The 18261-nt window shown below is 33.0% G+C and overlaps 1 protein-coding gene across 1 annotated transcript; it reads right to left on the minus strand.

The window, feature by feature from the left end:
* Nucleotides 1–1651: 1651 nt before the first annotated feature.
* Nucleotides 1652–14983, minus strand: LOC126891210 (uncharacterized). Its single transcript, XM_050660392.1, has 3 exons — nucleotides 14604–14983; nucleotides 14268–14348; nucleotides 1652–1811 (listed from the first exon to the last, which is right to left on the minus strand). Exons 1-3 carry the CDS (start codon nucleotides 14981–14983, stop codon nucleotides 1652–1654), a joined length of 621 nt encoding a protein of 206 aa, XP_050516349.1.
* Between the last annotated feature and the right edge of the window lie 3278 nt (nucleotides 14984–18261).

Below are 18261 nucleotides of genomic sequence, written 5' to 3' on the forward strand. Positions count from 1 at the left end.
GTACCGGCTTTTTGCTAATTGCGGCGTGAAGAATTCTCTTCGAAAAAGCGTAAATGAAAAGAGGTTTTTGCGTACGTTCTTAATGAGTGTTGATAGTTGACTGACTGTTGCACCCCGCTCTTTCATCCCGTTAACAAATATTTCCGTTGGGGTGTTTGGGTTTTTGGAGGCGGAGATTAACATTCTTGGAAATTGGACTTCTTCATGCACTGCGTAATAGATTTACGTTATTTGTCAGAGGCGTCGTGGTAAAAATGTTATTTATGAAATAGAATTTATTTGGGTGGAGAATACAGTTCTCCAAGAGGGACCAAGACCAATTACTCGGCCCTCCCACCAGCGTCGCGGAAAAATTTCAATCCCATGGGAGAGATCAACCTATAGTTATTCCATTTAGAAAGTGGGAATTGCACGAATTGCCTGCCATTACCAAAGGTGCTAGGCGTGAAGTTTGGGCCGTTAAAACTAGCACATCAGTTGAAAGACCACGTTGTGTCATTGTTTTCTTTCAAACAGGCAAACGTAACACGATTACAGCTGATCCTACCTTATTTGACAATGTTAGCATCCAAAGTATTAGATTATCCTTAAATGGAGAATATTGGCCAAACGAGAGAATGCAGTTGGATTTCAGCAAAACTGACTACAACGAGGCCTATTTCAACTATACCGAATTTTATCCCAGCTACGTACATTCCCAACAAAAGCGACCTCTACTCGATTTCTCAGCTTTCAAGAATCGTGCATTGTTCGTCATCGACTGTTCAAAACAAGAAGAAAGCATGAAAGCATCCACTGTTGACGTAAAACTCGATATTGAAGCACATAATGGTTTTCCCGAAAATACCAAGGCCTACTGCATTATAATTTACGACTGCGTAATGGAGTACTACCCACTTACCGAAATTGTAAAAAGTCTAAATTAGACGCATAAAGTGTCAGTAGTACAAGAGCAGTCATCATGAGAGTAGCATTCGTAGATATTCAGGGATTCGCTGTGGACGGGTGGTTTGTTCCCAAAGAACTTACCATCGAAATAGGTTTTAAACGAAGTCATTACATCTTTTTACCTCCGAAACCATTCAATGCGCTAAGTAATGATGATAAGAAGACAGCATCATACGTGGAGAAAAAACTGCTTGGCATTCGATATTCTGATGGAGCAGTAGGATTGTCCAAAATAAATGAAATACTAGAAACCAAGTTGTTGTATGCAGCCGATTACATATACGTTCGAGGAGAACAAAAAGCAGAATTTTTAAGCAAGAAATGTCACATTTTTGGAGTTTTTCCCCTTATTATTGATGTTTGCAAGTTTGATGGCACGCCTCTTGCTACTGGAAACGTTGGTCCTGCTACAAACCCCTGTCACGCCGTTGGACTATTTTCGTGTACAGAAAGAAATGTGGATCGTCTACGTCACTGGTTTTCTTATACAATATTACCATTGTAATTTTTCTATGTATAAATAAATATTTTTAGAGAGAGATTTTTGCTTTTTTATTTAAACACCTTATTTACTGATCAAGTCTTATATTACATGAAGATTCAAATTTTCTCTTTACAATTTCAAACATAATTTTTAAAATTAAGATAAATATAGATGCTAATATTACACAAGACATTGCAAATACATTGTCTATTTCACTTTTCACATACTCGCTGGTGTTGTTGCTGGCACCCATGGTGTAGGCTGAATACGTCTCAATGGATATGTAGCTTGTGGTAGTTTTCTAAAAGCGTAAAGACCTTGCTGCTGCTGCTGTAAATTCAACTCTTCAGGCTTCCACGTTTTGTCCTCAATATGCAGACTATCGAAATGTCTTTTAATTTGTTTTATATCCTCATATGATTTAATATCTTTATTTAACTGATTAAGTTTACTTTGAAATTCCATAACCCTATGTATGTACTCGGTGGGATTCATATCAATACTGAACATGTTCAGTGTCACAATGTCTCATAAATGCCACGTTCTGCGTCAAATGTCGGACGGAAAACTGAACAATGTCACATATCTACGTCAAATGTCACGTTCTGCGTCGAATATCACGTCATACGTCAAATGTCACGTTCTGTTAGGCACTATACGGAAAAGAAGAAGAATTGACAGTTAATATTGAACGTTGACAGAAGAAGAATTGACAGTTGGCTTCTGTGTCGCCACCGCTTTCATTTGACACCCCATACGTCAAAATCGGACCAATAGCAACGAAGATATGCTGTAATGCCGTTTTGGCACTGCCGCCATCTTTGTTTTTTGTCTCAACTTATTCGTTACCCCCTCCCCGTTCCAACGAGCCCTCTTACGCCACAATCGGACCAATAGAAACGAAGATATGACGTAATGCCCTTTTGGCATATTCCGATGCGCACGCCACATACTGCATTCAACCCCCTTTTTCATCCTCTTTCCAACGATACGTCACACGTCATCCTACGTTAAGCCGTTTGGCATTTATTAATATTTAAGGGTTGCGATTTAGGGGTTGCGCCAGAACATACGTTGTCTATCTACTTTTATCTCATCTCGACACACTAATCTGATTGGTTCTGATACCGAGGCATCAGCCAAAAACAAAGCAAAAATAATTAGAAATACCACTTTCATGTTGCCAGTTCTGAACAGACCAAATAATATTAGTCGTAAATATAGAAATAATATTTAGAAATCTTGATTATGATACTAACCTTTCAGAATTTTATGTAAACTACATGAAATTGAATATTTTTTATCCCTCAGAAACCTTTTGTACAATATTCTGATACTAGAGGTTTCAGCTATCTCACTCATAGCTTTCAGGTCATAAAATTTAATATTGTGTAAATCACAAATATTGTCAATACTAAAGCCTTTATCCACCATTATTGCATCTCTACAAGGCTCTAATAAATTAATAACCTTACTATCTTCAAAAATTACTTTATCAGATGTCCTTCTACCATGAAGTTTACTGACAAAAGTTATTAATCCTGCAGGATAGACCCCTGTCATAAACTTTATAGTCATATCAGATTTGTACTGGGAATAAAAGCTTATCCTACAGCATAAACATTTTGATGACTGAATGTATATTTCAATGCAGCCTAGCACTACTCTAACATTTTGGAAATTGGTAAAGCAAATTGGCATATTTTGAATTATTTCCTCTTTTGGAGGAAAATATATAAGCGGTTTTAAAATGTCCGATAAAATTGAAATAGTGTCACAAATGTATGTTTTACACAGCACTGGGGAAATATTAAATAAAGAAGCTAATGTAACATAGGATATATTCATGGTACAATAAACTTTCGGCAGGTATGGCACATAATATTCCAAAATCGTTCGCTTTCGCGCATGACGTAGTAAAGATCTTTCTTCACGCAATATTTGAACGTAGTTTTATAGGAAAGACTTTTTAATTATAATTTTTTAATATAATTTGGCTAATTTAATTATAGTAATTATAAAGAAATGATAAAGTTGTGTTATTATAATATTTAATAATAAAAAATATTTTGTAGCTAATTTAATTTTGTTGATTTTCGGGTAGTTATTTTAGCGAGGTTTTGAAACTGATATTTTAGAAACTTGTTATTTTGTTAGCATAGATATCCATTATAAAACACTTTTTAATTATTATTTGTTTATTATACATACAGGTTGATCAAGTGGTACTCCAGAGTTCGATATTTCAATTGTTTAAAGATACAAAAAAAGTAATATCCTCATAAAAATGGGTTGAGTATAGCTACAAATTTTAAAATTATTTTCAAATAAACAGGGTATCCCACTTCTTAATTTGGTAATGATCACTTTGTAATTTAAGTACTCAAAATTTGTAGCTATATAATAAACTAAACACAAAATCGAAATAAATAATTATAAAGTAAACTTTATTTAGATCGGATGAGCTAGCTGGCCATCGAATATGAGCACAGCGAGGTCATGCAATATTACACAATGTATTATATGAAATCTTTTATAATTTTCACACTTAAAATTATCTTGGTTTTGTTTAAAATAAAAATAAATAAAAACGAATACATAGTAAAATTTCCATTCATTATTCAACTAACATTCTTGTAACAATCATAGAGAATTACTACTCAATTCAGATATACATGAGACAGATATCCATCAACAGCATAGAAACAGCGGTGAATAGCCTTTAACACTACGTTTAAAAGATAACTGTTTATATAAAGAATTCTGGGTCTTCGTTAATCTACAAAATGTAAGATATATCATCATCATCGTTGGCTCTACAACCCATGGTGGATCTTGGCCTGTCCTAAAGCTTCATTCCTTCGCCTTGGATTTCCAATTTCGTATTCTTAATTTAATTCTCTCTGTGACCTAGCCATCTGTTTATTTTTATAGACCTACCAATACGAGGCTCAAATTATAGCTTCTACCGTCTCGAGGATTGTACGTCCAAAACAGCTTAACCGTTCTTAATCACTTTTTGTCATTGTCCATATTTCTGACAAGTGAGGATGGGCTTGATTAGAGTTCTGTATATCAATATTTTTGTTTTTTTTTGTGACTAAGTTTGATGTTGTTTCTTTAATCCGTAGTACTTTCTATTTGCTAGATATATACATCTGTTAATTTCTGCAGTTACTGCATTACTTCGGTTGATTTGTGAGCCTAGATAACTTTTTTACTCCTTCGAAATATATGTTCCAACTTTCCAACCGTTATACCTTCGGGTTTTTCTAATGATAGTAGTAGGTAGCGGGTCCAATGGAAATTCGTTTTAGTACTAGCACATTCTAGTTTGGTCCAAATGTCGAGCTGCCAAACACCCACCGATGATTATAACATTCATCGGATGTCTAGGGGATTTCTACTTCTATTATTGTATTTTAGGAAATAAGAAATAAATTTTTAAAGGAACTTTATTTCATAATACATTAATTTATTATTTTAATTATAATTAAATACCATGGGCTTAAGAGATCAACACAAAAGGATCACCTGAAATTTGTCACAATTAGTTAATTTGATATTAACACACCAATTCGCAAAATTTCCCAATAATTTCTGTAACCAAATACATACAATCAGAATGATATAGATCTAGAATAATTCGAAATAATTTTGTCATGTGCATATGCCAAAGACTTCACAATCAGTCAATGATCTGATAGCATCATCAACAAAAGCTGCAAAGCGAATAGGTACCAAATTGGCATCTTGGACCACTCCAGAGGAAAGTATTCTTCTTCTTCTTATGGTGCCTATCCGTTACGGATGTTGGACACTAACATGGCTATTCTGACTTTGTTGACTGCTGCCCTGAAAAGTCCGGTAGTGGTTAAGTTAAACCATTTTCGCAGGTTATGCAGCCAGGATATTCTTCTTCGTCCTGGACCTCTTTTCCCATGCACTTTACCTTGAAGTATGGTCCGAAGTAGGTCATATCGTTGTTCATTGCGCATTACATGGCCCAGGTATTCCAGTTTGCGACGTTTTATGGTTACGACTAGTTCGCGCTCTTTACCCATTCTATGTAGAACTTCTTCGTTGGTAACTCTGTCTATCCAGTAAATCCTCAACATGCGTCTATAGCACCACATCTCAAATGCTTCGAGTCTCTTCAGTGATGCTTCAGTTAAGGTCCATGACTCCATGACATAAAAGAACGGAGAATACGTAGCACTTTAGTAAACGAATTTTTATTTCCAATTTTATATCGTGGCTGTTAAAGATTTTTTTCATTTTGACGAAGGCTGATCTTGCCTTCTCGAGCCTTATCTTAATTTCCGTCGATTGGTCCCACTGTTCATTTAAGTTTGCACCCAAATAACAAAAGTTGGTGATTTGTGTTATAGGTTGTTGGTTAACTAGTAATTGACCAGGTGGTATCCTATTTTTGCTTATAACCATGTATTTGGTTTTTTTGATGTTAAAATCAAGCTCAAACCTGCTACTTACTTCTGCCACCCTGGAGACAAGTGTCTGCAGACCTTCAAGACTGTCTGCAAAAATGACAGTATCATCAGCGTATCTTATGTTGTTCAATCGTTCTCCGTTTATAAGTATTCCCTCGTCTATGTCCGTTAGTAAAGCATTCAGTTGAAGTAAAACCCTTCAGTTTGACACACAAAGATGAGTCTTGCATATAACTTTTCAATCAGTAAAGAAGATTGCCACACACTCCAAAAAATTTCAGTTTATGCAATAAAAGGCAATGATCTACCCTTTCAAATTCTTTAGACAAGTCAGTATAAACGTATCCATCTGAGAAATTCCAATGCATTTATAATGTAATCAGGGTAATAACTAGTAGATTAGTAGAAGTTAAACAATCAGGCAGGAAACCATGCTGACCAGTATGAAGCTGGCTCTACAGATTAACTGTCAAAAATTCAGTTACTGAACCCTCAAAAATTTTAGGAATAGCAAAAAGAATTGATGGAATAATAATAAGAAATCTATGATTTATCACCCGATTTGTATATGAACTTAACAAAGACTCTTAAATTGTGATAGAAAATTACTTTTGTTCAGAAATTTATCAAAATCAGCTACAGAGGTCTAATGTCACAAATTTTAATAGGTAAGGAGTGAATATGGTTGTGTGTGACTGACTATGGCTCTATGTCTCCATTTGTATAGACAGGAAGAACAGGGATTGTGACGACTGTGTGTGAACAAATGATTGTGGCTCACTAAAACCAGAATCATTCAACTTCATGCAATATGGAATATTAAAATTATTTCTCTTACAATTATCCAAATTGTAAAAAGATATATTGTAATTTAGCGATTCCAATATAAATTTGGCTAAATAACATCAGGTATGCAGATGACACCATAGTATTTGCGGACAACCTAGAAAACCTATAAGTCCTTATGAACAAAATTATGTATTCCAGTTAACAATATGGACTGAATATAAACGTAAAGAAGACAAAACATGATCATTAGCAAGAAAAAGATAGATAACACATCAACTAAACCCCTGTAGAAAGAGTGATGCACTACAATTACCTTTATAATGGGATTTATCTCATTATTAGGATCTTTTAAAGGTCCTTAAATTAACTAAAGTATTCGTTAGATATTTATTTATGAAACAGTAAACATCACGCATATTTGTTATAATAATTGCAAAGTAGAACACCTTAGCTGAATTGCACGTTCTGCTTACTCAACAAGGTTGTGACTATTCATTTGACACAATAACGAGAATATATACAAACATATTTACATAACGAAGTATTTGATAAATATGGGAACACGATCAGATTTGAGTCATTAGTGGGTCAGTAGAGTTAGTTAGTTAGGTTCGGGAGTTTACTGCCGTTAGAGCAGAATTAAGTAATCACCTATCAACTGAATACATTTATATGGTATTAGTTCAACAAAATAAAGTAGTATGAGTACTTAATGTATTCCTGATATCAACCCCATCACCTAGGATAGTGCAATCTCCACGTACCACCATATGGCGACCTTTTGAGAAACGAACTGGACTTCTGAGGCAGTAGAAAACGAACAAAGATGGCAAAAAACTGGAAGAAACGAAGGAAATTTGGTATGGTGGTTCCTGTTTATCTGAACCATCTCAGATAATTGAGGGGTGGTTACCCCCTACCATAAGGGTTGATGAAGTAACAATACTCACTGTAAATTCATTTATTGGTACGTTGAAGTAACTACGGTAAAGAGCTGGTGGTATATTATGTAGTAGCTGTGATGTTTACCCGTTGGGATCTTAAATACCAATGACTAATCTTTTCGCCATGAAAGTAGAACTAAAAGTGGATTCCCCTGTTTACTGTTTTTGGTATAAATAAAAGTGAGTGTTTTTATTAAAAGTGCTGAATCGACTAGATTATAAATAACGAATACTAATTGTTATTTCAAACTGACCTTGTATCAAAAACCGATACATTGATGTGGTAATATAGGTCAATCGTATTTATTATAAACAAACGTATTTGTTTTACCAAAGACATTTAATTATTAAAAGAATTTGTCTTAATAAGATGATTACTGAGATGCAGTGTATCCCAATACATTGGGGTAAAGTACCAATCCCCATATTAATTGGTATCGTTAGATGGAGAATGGTATAGGGAATGGGACGGACTATATGGAGCTGGAGAGGCCAACGATAATTGAGTCAAAATGGTAGACGTCGACATGGACGAAGGTGTGGAGACATGGGACCACGCCCAGCGTCAAGATGACACATGGCAAGGAAATGGACAATACCTAGTGGACAAATGTGTAATCGTGAGTAACTTTTTAGCTATTTTTTAAATTGCATATATAGTCTCACAGATATGAATAATTTTTTTATTAATATAATATAAATATAATCATTTAAGAAGAACTAGAATTATTAATTTTCACTTAAATATAATTAAATTAGGTAAAAAATTGTTTCGTATATTATTAAGTTTTAGAAGTATTTCACTAATTTAGAAGATTTTTTTGAGAATTACATATCATAATATATAGATAATCTTAATCGATAGTTTTATTTTAATAGAAATATAACAATTCTTATATATTATATCGTAAGATATAATATAATTATTTTTAACCATACGAGTACGTAAATAAGTTTATTTTGATTGATGTATTTCTGCTTTTTCTGCACTTTTTGCATAAGGAAGTTATTTTATTTATAACAGTATTTACTATTTTTAAACTAAGGACTTCGAGTATAATGTGTTTGACATTGAAAATTGAAACAAATGAACTACATAGGAATTCGCTAAAGCGACAAATTTTTACGAAGAAAGTTTATTATGATAAATAAAATTAGCCTGAAAAATATAACATATTAGTATTCGATCAATATATTATGTTTATAAGGAAAGCCAAAGGAAAGTATTTTAAGATGTTGGAAAGAAATCGGAAAATCCAGCATAAAGGACTTATATTATAGACGGAAATGTCTCAATCAATGGAAATTTTTGTTGAGAAATGCACGTAAATGCAAAGATTTTTACTTATGATAAATATGACAGACAAAGAAACATACCCTAAAAAGGAAAAATTAAAAATGACTACGGAAAAGAAATAATTTTTTTATACAAGGAGTATTATTATTCCACGTACATAGGACTTATAAAATTCGTCCTCGTGAGAGAGCCCGCAACTACTACCATAATGGCATATGGAATTTTTATTGAGTGAACGAATTTCCTCGTGAGAGAGTGAATTATCTTTATACAATGATTTTGTGACGAAAAGAAAGTCAGTTAAGAAATGATGATTAACTGATATAAGAAGAAAAATAAAAACAAAACAAGTTATATAAATATATTTAAGTAACGGAGTTATATTAAAGGAAAAGAAAACATCATTTGAGGAAAAAGACAAAAGAAAATTGAAAATTAAGACTTAAAAAGTTATCTTAGAAGAAAGACAATTATTAAGGATAATCTGAAGAAGATTAATGTCACAAGATATGGAAAAATAGAATTGAAGAGAATTTTGTACCTACAGTACAAAAGGTTACAGTACCTACAGTAAAAAGTACTATTTAAGAAGAATACTTTGTATGGCTTCAAGTAAAAATTATTAGTATAATATATAAAATAACTTTAAATTTCTATAATATAGATATACTTGTTTTATTCGAATGTCATGTAAGACTGTATTTCAATTAAAGAAATAGAGATTATTTTTGTGACGTAAAAGTGACTATTCGCGTGAAGAAACTGAACTTCTATTTAGCTAGTAAAAAAAATTTAGATTAACTATTTAGCTATTGTAGGTTTTTCTCATTAGTAGTTTTTATGTAAATATTTTAATGGACGTCCACTTAATATTAATTACTCAGCAATTGCAAGCTGAAATTTTCTTTATGTATAGGAGATTTTCATGATATTTCAGATTTTCATTAGTAGGAGATTTTCATGATATATTTTTTAACAGAATATGGTCTATTTTTATTAACACTTTCTTTCGATTTTTTTTTCATAATTGAATGCTAAAATTTTTGATACCGACTTTTTTATTTAAATTTTTTAATATCGGTCGAATTTTAGTATAAAGTACAATTAAAGACAATTTAGACAATAAAAACCAACTCTTGTCAAGGAAAAGGTACAAAATGAAAATTCGAAAATATTAGCATACCCATTTCGTGTTTTGAAACTAACTGGATCTCACCTAGACTGAGTATATCGGATCAGACAGGAATTTAGGGATGCAGGATGTAGAACTTTTTTTTGTAAGCTCACAACTATCCATTTTGTCTTTTTGGAACAAACCTTCTCACGACTAAGGACGTGCAAAAGGACCGGAAGCAAATTCAAGGGTATAAAGTTGCGAAAAACGAGTAGGTAAGGGTTAGAAAATGAAGAATTTATGAAGTAAATGATTTATATAAATGAAGAATTATGAAAATAATACGAATATAGGAAGGAAGACATGAAATATAAAGTAAATGATAAAGATATAATGAAGGTATATGAAGAAGAAGAAGATTTTTGTTTAATAGTACACGATGAAGAAAGTACGAAGTATAAAGAAAATGAAGAAATATGTAATTATTGTGAAGTAGCAGACAAGAAGAAGAAGAAGAAGAAAAGAGATAATTTCTAATAGAAGAATATTAAAAATTGGATAACATCAAAAGATTTGTCTTAAGGGTCTAGTAAAGAAGTAGAATTAACAAGTACGTTCAAATGTAGGAGTTGTAATTTTTTTAAACCTCTGAAATTAAAGTATAAAATACAATTTCTGAGTATAGATTTTCGCGAGTCATAAGGAAAGAAATAACTAAGAATAGACGATGTTTGATAATTAGTGAAATGAATTGTATATATTTGTAAATTTTGTTTATGTATTTTTTTTGTAAAAATTTGTATAAATCTATACATATAACGTAATCAGTTGATGATGATAGTAAGAAAATTTTCTTCTCTTCGGGGAGGAAAAAGGAAGCACGGTATATGGCTCAGAAAATTTTCTTTTCTAAGGGGGATGATATAATGGGATTCATCTCATTATTAGGATCTTTTAAAGGTCCTTAAATTAACTAAAGTATTCGTTAGATATTTATTTATGAAACAGTAAACATCACGCATATTTGTTATAATAATTGCAAAGTAGAATACCTTAGCTGAATTGCAAGTTCTGCTTACTCAACAAGGTTGTGACTATTCATTTGACACAATAACGAGAATATATACAAACATATTTACATAACGAAGTATTTGATAAATATGGGAACACGATCAGATTTGAGTCATTAGTGGGTCAGTAGAGTTAGTTAGTTAGGTTCGGGAGTTTGCTGCCGTTAGAGCAGAATTAAGTAATCACCTATCAACTGAATACATTTATATGGTATTAGTTTAACAAAATAAAGTAGTATGAGTACATAGTGCGTTCCTGTTAATCAAACCCCGCTTACCACCATACCTTGGCACCATAATTGAAAAATGGACCAACAACCAAGAGATAAGAGCACACATCAGAAAAGCTAGATCCACCTTCAACTGAATGGGGGGGACCTTCTTTAAGGGCCACAATCCCTCGCTTGGCATAAAAGTGAGAATACTGCGATGCTACGTTTTTTCTGTCCTTTTTTATGGTGTTGAATTGTGGACCTTGAACGAAGATATGTGCAGAAAATTGGAAGCATCAGCATTCCGTGGCTGACCGGGTCACAAATGAGGAGGCCCTCTGAAGAATGAAAAAGAACAAAGAGGTAGTGACCACCATCAAATCTGGAAAGTTAAAATACTTTGGACACATTATGTGAAATGAATCCAGATATGCCCTCCTACAAGCCATCCTATGAGGAAAAAATATTTGGAAAGCAAGGTCCAAGAAGAAGAACATTCTGGTTAAAGAACCTCAGAACCTGGTTCAACACAATATCTATGCAACTTTTCTGCACTGCTGCAGATAAAATAAAGATTAATGCTGGTGATCACCAACATTCTTCACAGCACATTAAGAAGAAGAAAACAAGCATTACTTTAAAATTTTAGAAATTTTTTTTTGGTTTTTGTCTTACTGTCCTTTAAATTAAGATTCAATTCCTTAATTCTAAAATACATTCGTGACCTAAAGAAAAGTGTCTTTATTTTATCATCACAATCAACATCATTTGCTGATGTTAATTGCCTTTTTAAGAAATTATTTCCAGGTAAGCCCATTTCCATGAATCTGGTTGAAAATTCTCTCCAGTTCAACTGTTTTTTAACCATTTCTTCTGGTGGCTTTTTAAACCTCCCTCGGAAACCTGGTCTGTCCATGTAAAATGGGAAGTATCCGTTGATGAAGGCAGTTTCAATTTATGGCAATTATATCCACTTAGGTGTTCTACAGCATCATATTTTAGCTGATCCAGCTAGGTATTTGTAATGACTGGATCTGGAACATCAAATGGATCTGGACCATCAAATGATTCAGCCAAATCAGCTAAAAATTCTCCACTTAAAATAATTTCGCCTAAATTTTGGACAGGTCCCTCATTGACTGTATCGGTCTCTGTATTGCCTGCATCTGTTAAGGCTCCTTCATTTTTCCCCAAAATATAATTTTTCATCCTGCACCTAAATTATATAGTCTTTTTGACAACGAAACCCGATTTGGGCTTCGAAACGTTAATGAATTCATTTTTTAGTAAAATTGTGGCTTATTTCCCATAGAAAATACTTAATTATAAAAATGCCACAAGGAAATAGCTTCAGAACAACATCCTTTTTTAGTTCTTACTTTTGTTATTATTTCGTCCATGATCAGGTTGAACAATAAAGGACTCAAGGAATCCCCCTGTCTTATCCCATTGCCGGCTTCAATTGGGTCAGTTAGTTCATCTTTTACTTTTATTGTGTTGTTCTGGTAGATGTTTTCTATCGTTTTAATTATTCCCAGAGGTACCTCTCTCGAGTATAACAAGTGGATAACGTCCTTTAATGTGAGTCTGTCAAATGCTTTCTTAAGGTCCACGAAACATAAATATGCCGGTTTGTTGTATTCCAACGATTTCTCTTGAACTTGCCTCATTTTAAATATAGCATCAGTGCATGACCTTCCCGACCTAAAACCTTGTTGTTCTTCTGCTAATGTTATAATTTCATTCAATTTGTTTGTTATCACTTTTGTTGTTAATTTTAATGTTGTGTTTAATAAGTTAATCCCTCTGTAATTCTTCGGTTCTGATTTGTCTCCTTTTTTGAAGAGAGGTATTAGGATGCTTGATCTCCATTCTTGTGGTACTCTTTTTGCTGTGTTTTGTTCTATTATTTTTTGTATTAGTTTTAATAGTTGTTTATTTGGTTAGAATCTTGTCCTCCGTACTTTAGGAGTTCGTTCGATATTCTGTACTCTCCTGGAGATTTTCTATTTTTTAATTTTCTTAATGCTTCCTTTACCTCTCCTTCCTCGATGTTTATTTCTTCGTTTGTCGTAACTTCAGGTTTTGGTGGTTCATTATCGTCACCTTTAGCAAATAGAGATCGGAAGTAGTCTGCCCATGTTTCCTTCTGAATGTGTTTCGCTTTTATTAATTCGTGGATCTCCTTTCTTTGCCCTCTGATCATTCTCCATACTTCTTTTTGTGTTCCGTAGAAGTCGTGTTCCATCTGTTTTGAGAAACTCTGCCAGTGCTTCCTTTTTATTTGTCTCACTAAAGTATTTGTTTCGTTTCTGATTCGTTTGTAGTGGTTGTATGCCTAGTGTGTTTGTTTTGTTCTGTATTGTAAAAAGGCTTTCTTCTTTTCTTCGCATTTTATCTTAACTTCCTCTCTAAACCACGGGGTTTTCTTCTTTAATATGTGAGTATTCGTTACTTTTCTCTCTCCAAGTGATTCTGTTGCAGCATCGATTATGTTATTTTTGAGTTTTTGCCAGCTGTCATCGATGTTATCGTTTTCTAATCGCATACATATTAAGAAAAATAAATATATGGAAAAATATATTTAGAAATTGAATTAATGATGGCATCCTACTCTACATTATACATACTATAATAGCATGCATGACATCATTAATTCAATTTCTAAATCTATTCTTCCATATATGTATGTAATCCATTAATATGTATGCAAGTTGGTGTGTTATGAATAGGGTCGTATCCAACTTCGTGTATATGCTTTTTGGATTTATTATAGTTACGCATGACATTGCAACCCTCGCAGAAATGGTGGTGAATGTTTCAATTATTAGAATCAAACAAATTTACCCTTTGCGTTGACCAACTATTACTATATAAACAATGGTATTAGTGTGCATATTTTTTTAAATAAATTTTAGAAAACAATCTAGTTGCTACTGGAAAAAACAAACAACATACCCTATTGACTTAGATGTAGATGGTACATCTTGAATATCACCTTGGCTACAATGTTCTTCCTGAGCTCGAACTTGGAGTTGCCTGAAAAAATAACATTTTTTTATTAAGACTAAAACGAGTAGTGAATTGATGCTAACCACCAGCATGCAGTGGGCTCTGATGCCTCTGCTGTGAGATTTATTTATCATTTTAATAGAAAGGTAGGTAACATTCTTTTAGAATAATGTAAAACATGTTACCTACTAAAAAGAAAAATATTTCTTTCTAGACAGAAAAATTTATTGGTTTTTTTATATAAAATCCAATAATTAATAAAAAATAAAGATGTAGACTTACGTTGTTGACCCAGAAGTAGTCAGAAGTTGCTCAACAATCTTTTTGGACTCTCTATGTTCAGCTCTTTGTACCCGTTTCTTTTGGATGGCTGAAAGGGTAACGGATTTAGATTTAGGTAGATACAGTGTAGGTACTATCTCAGGTTTGAGTTTTGGACCTTTTTTGGATTCATAATTTAATAGTTCCTGTTGTAGATTTCTTTGGAAGTCTTCAGTTTTGAAATGTTTGGAACAAATTCTTGCAGTATTGCAATTAAAATTATCCTGTCTACAACAGGATATTATCCACAGATTCCTGGGCACACTATCTGTAGGAAACGTATGAAGTCTTAAAGTTTTACCTTTATTGTCACTATTGCAACAAGCACCTGCACAGCGCATTTTGAAATATCTACAAACACCAAACACAAAAACAAACAAATACACGAAAGCAAAACTAGACACTAACGAGTAAAATGTTCTTAAAAAATTAGTCTATAGAAACTGTAACACATATACTATCCAAAAAATGGAAAAAGATCGCTAAAAACGAATTAATTAAAAGAATTTTGCAAAATAATCCACTTTATAATAGTAACTACCATTACAAATAATGGCTCACAGAGATCTTTGCTACGTCACACGCTTGACCTTAGCTGTCAAATGTCATGCGCAAAATTGTACCATGAAAGTTTATTGTACCATGAGGACGGTATATCCATATCTGGAGAAAATACAGCGGTTGCAGCAGAAGTAACATTCGTTACTTCTGCTGCAAAAGTTGTTAAAAGGGGGTGAACTATGGGTGTTTTGTGTATTTGTTTTAAGTTGAAGGGACATTCGAACAAACAACATTCGAAGTTTTTGGCATTGAATCGCGAATTGGATCATCGTTTGGAGATGGAGTAGAAATGGCGCGAGTATCTGATGCCATCAAGTTAGGAAAATTTCAGTCACTTGACTGGATAAAAATTCGTCATATCCAAATATTGCAGTATTAAGCTGCCATAAACCAGTCGTTCGAAATCCCGCAGTCACATTTTTTACGGTGATTGCAATGTCAAAGGCAGTTTTGACAATACTTGGAATATCATTTATTCAATATAATTGTCATTTATTTTCCCGGGTGTGAGCGCATCCCGTTGTCGCATGTTGCCGCAGTATGCGAGGCGTGGTTGTTCAGCAAAAAGAAAACATTATTTTTAAAAGGCCGGACTTGATTTTTAAAATGTTCAATAAATAAATAAAAAACATCTCACTATTGGATATAAATTAAGTCAATACTCGCAATCTTTGAGTTAGCATTTAATTGGTCTTAAAAATATGGGGCAACCGGTTTCAAGGCTTATATTAACTGATGACTTATCATCAGGCCAAATACATAGTCTTCCATAAATTACAAACTACAAGATATCAGTAACAAGACTATTCTACAGCCAAACATATTCATATGTGTCACCAGGTCCATCAAAAAGCAAACTAGTTTAGTAGCTCTTGGGTTGTATTTATATGTGAATTATAATATATATTAGAAAAATATAAATTGTTTTTTATATATGTACTAAAATTTTCTTTTCTATCTTCTATTGGTTACAGTTGTTTTTTGTCGAGGTTGTTCTTTATAGTTCATTTATTTTGTTTGATAAATAATGTAAAAAAGACAACCCCCACATAAATCACGAACACAATTTTAAAAATTAGTGGTTGCCAGGGAAGACTTTTTTAAACCCCTTCTTTCATTTTGGAGGTCGTACTGTCAGATCTCCCGCTACTTTGATCGATCTATTAAAGTAGCTATGTAAAGTAGATCGATCTATCAAATTGTGATATTTTAAAATATCTTCTCCAAAATCCACAGAAAACCATGTTTGATTTTTCAAATAATTCTTAATGTGCAACTTACCCACTATTGATACACTCGAAAGGTGATTTCGATGACTGGTTTTCATGAGATTTACTTGAGAAAATGTGCGTTCCACATTCGCAGATGAATGTGGTAAGGACAGAATATTAACAGAAAACGTAGAGAGTAGGGGAAACATAAAGAAGTTATATTGAATTTTGCTGATTTTTGCCCAAAATTCTTCTGCATTTACATCGCCACAAAACTGTTTTAAAATCTCAATACTCTTGAGCAAGCGTCATTCATTATCTAATAATGGGTCGATTTGATTTTCATTAACTAAATTTGGAAAATGTTTTGCCAAAGGAAGGACAGACACTACGTGATTTTTCATTAATGATTTTTGCAGGATAAATTAATTTCATATTAATTAAGATCTCATCATATCTTGCATAAATTTCCACTTTCTAGAGAAAAAATTCAGACATTTTTCTTAAATTTAAATTAGAAGCTCGATATAACATTAATAAAGGTATGTTAGCCCCTACATAAGGTCCTTCAAGTGGTAAGAAATTTCCAGGGTCTCTATAATTAATTGCTTGTAAGAGTTGTGTCTAGATAAGTTCTCTTTTTTTAAGTATGACAGAACTGTATAAATTATATATTTTGGATGTTACATTGTTAAACAGGGGCAAAATATATTGTAAAAACGGTTTTGTCAGTGGACCTTGTAAATCATTTAAAATATTTTGAGCAGCTAAAACTCCTTCAGATATAGCTGGATCAGTGAAAAATAAAACAAGGACATTATATTGTTCCAGAATTCTGTTGACTGCACTCTCTAGACTTAGCCACCTTGTTTGAGAAGGTTGTAAGATCTTATGTGTAGGAGTGTCTGTAAATATTTGAAACTCTTTGAGGGTATCAATAAGTTTTGGGCTGTTTGTAAAATTATTGTTATATAATGATATGAATTTGAACACGTATTTGATGCATATAAACTAAAGCTGCGGCATATATATTTGAGTGTGAACAAGTTTTGTGTTTGTGATGGAGTTTTGTTGTTAATGAATTGAATCTACCGGCCATCAAACTGGCACCATCAGGGACAAAACCGATAAAATTAGTTCGCCAGGGAATCCCATTATTAACATCAAAACATTCAAGTGCTAACAAGTGTCCAGGGTCTCTATAATTAATCGCTTTTAAGAGTTGTGTCTAGATATGTTCTCTTTTTATAAAGTATTCTAGTCAAATCTTGTAACTTGAGCTAATAGAACTCTATAAATTATATATTTTGGTCGTTTCAGACTGCATTTCCTTATCTAGATTGTTAAAATAGAGCAAAATAAATTGTAAAAACTGTAAAAATGTTTTTTCGGTGGATCTTGCGAATCATTTAAAATATTTTGAGCAGCTAAAACTCCTTCAGCTATAGCTGCACCAACATGACAAATAAAACAGGAGCATTATATTGTTCCAGAGTTCCATTGACGGCACTCTCTAGACTCTAGACTTAGTCACCTTGTTTGAGAAGGTTGTAAGATCTTTTGTATAGGGGTGTCTGTAAATGTTTGAAACTCTTTGAGGGTATCAATACGTTTTGGGCTGCTTGAAAAAAAATTATATAAATTGCGAACTAAGTCTTCAACACGCCTAGTCAATTTTGAGCACGCATTTGATGCACATAAACTAAAACTGCATAATGGCATATACATTTAAATGTAAACAAGTTTTCTGTTTGCGCTTGTAGTCTTGTTCTTAATGAATTAAACCTACTAACCATCACATTAGCACCATCTGAGGCAAATCCAATTAAATTGGTTTGCCAGGGTAT

Source organism: Diabrotica virgifera, chromosome 9, assembly GCF_917563875.1.
Source record: "Diabrotica virgifera virgifera chromosome 9, PGI_DIABVI_V3a".
Taxonomy (NCBI): Eukaryota; Metazoa; Arthropoda; class Insecta; order Coleoptera; family Chrysomelidae; genus Diabrotica; species Diabrotica virgifera.

Coding starts and splice junctions, on each gene's coding strand:
- LOC126891210 (XM_050660392.1), bottom strand. CDS start 14,983: ATGCGCTGTGCAGGTGCTTGTTGCAATAGTGACAATAAAGGTAAAACT. Junction 14,349..14,603: donor ACTACTTCTGGGTCAACAAC/GTAAGTCTACAT, acceptor TTATTTTTTCAG/GCAACTCCAAGTTCGAGCTC. Junction 1,812..14,267: donor TCTACATCTAAGTCAATAGG/GTATGTTGTTTG, acceptor ACATTTCGATAG/TCTGCATATTGAGGACAAAA.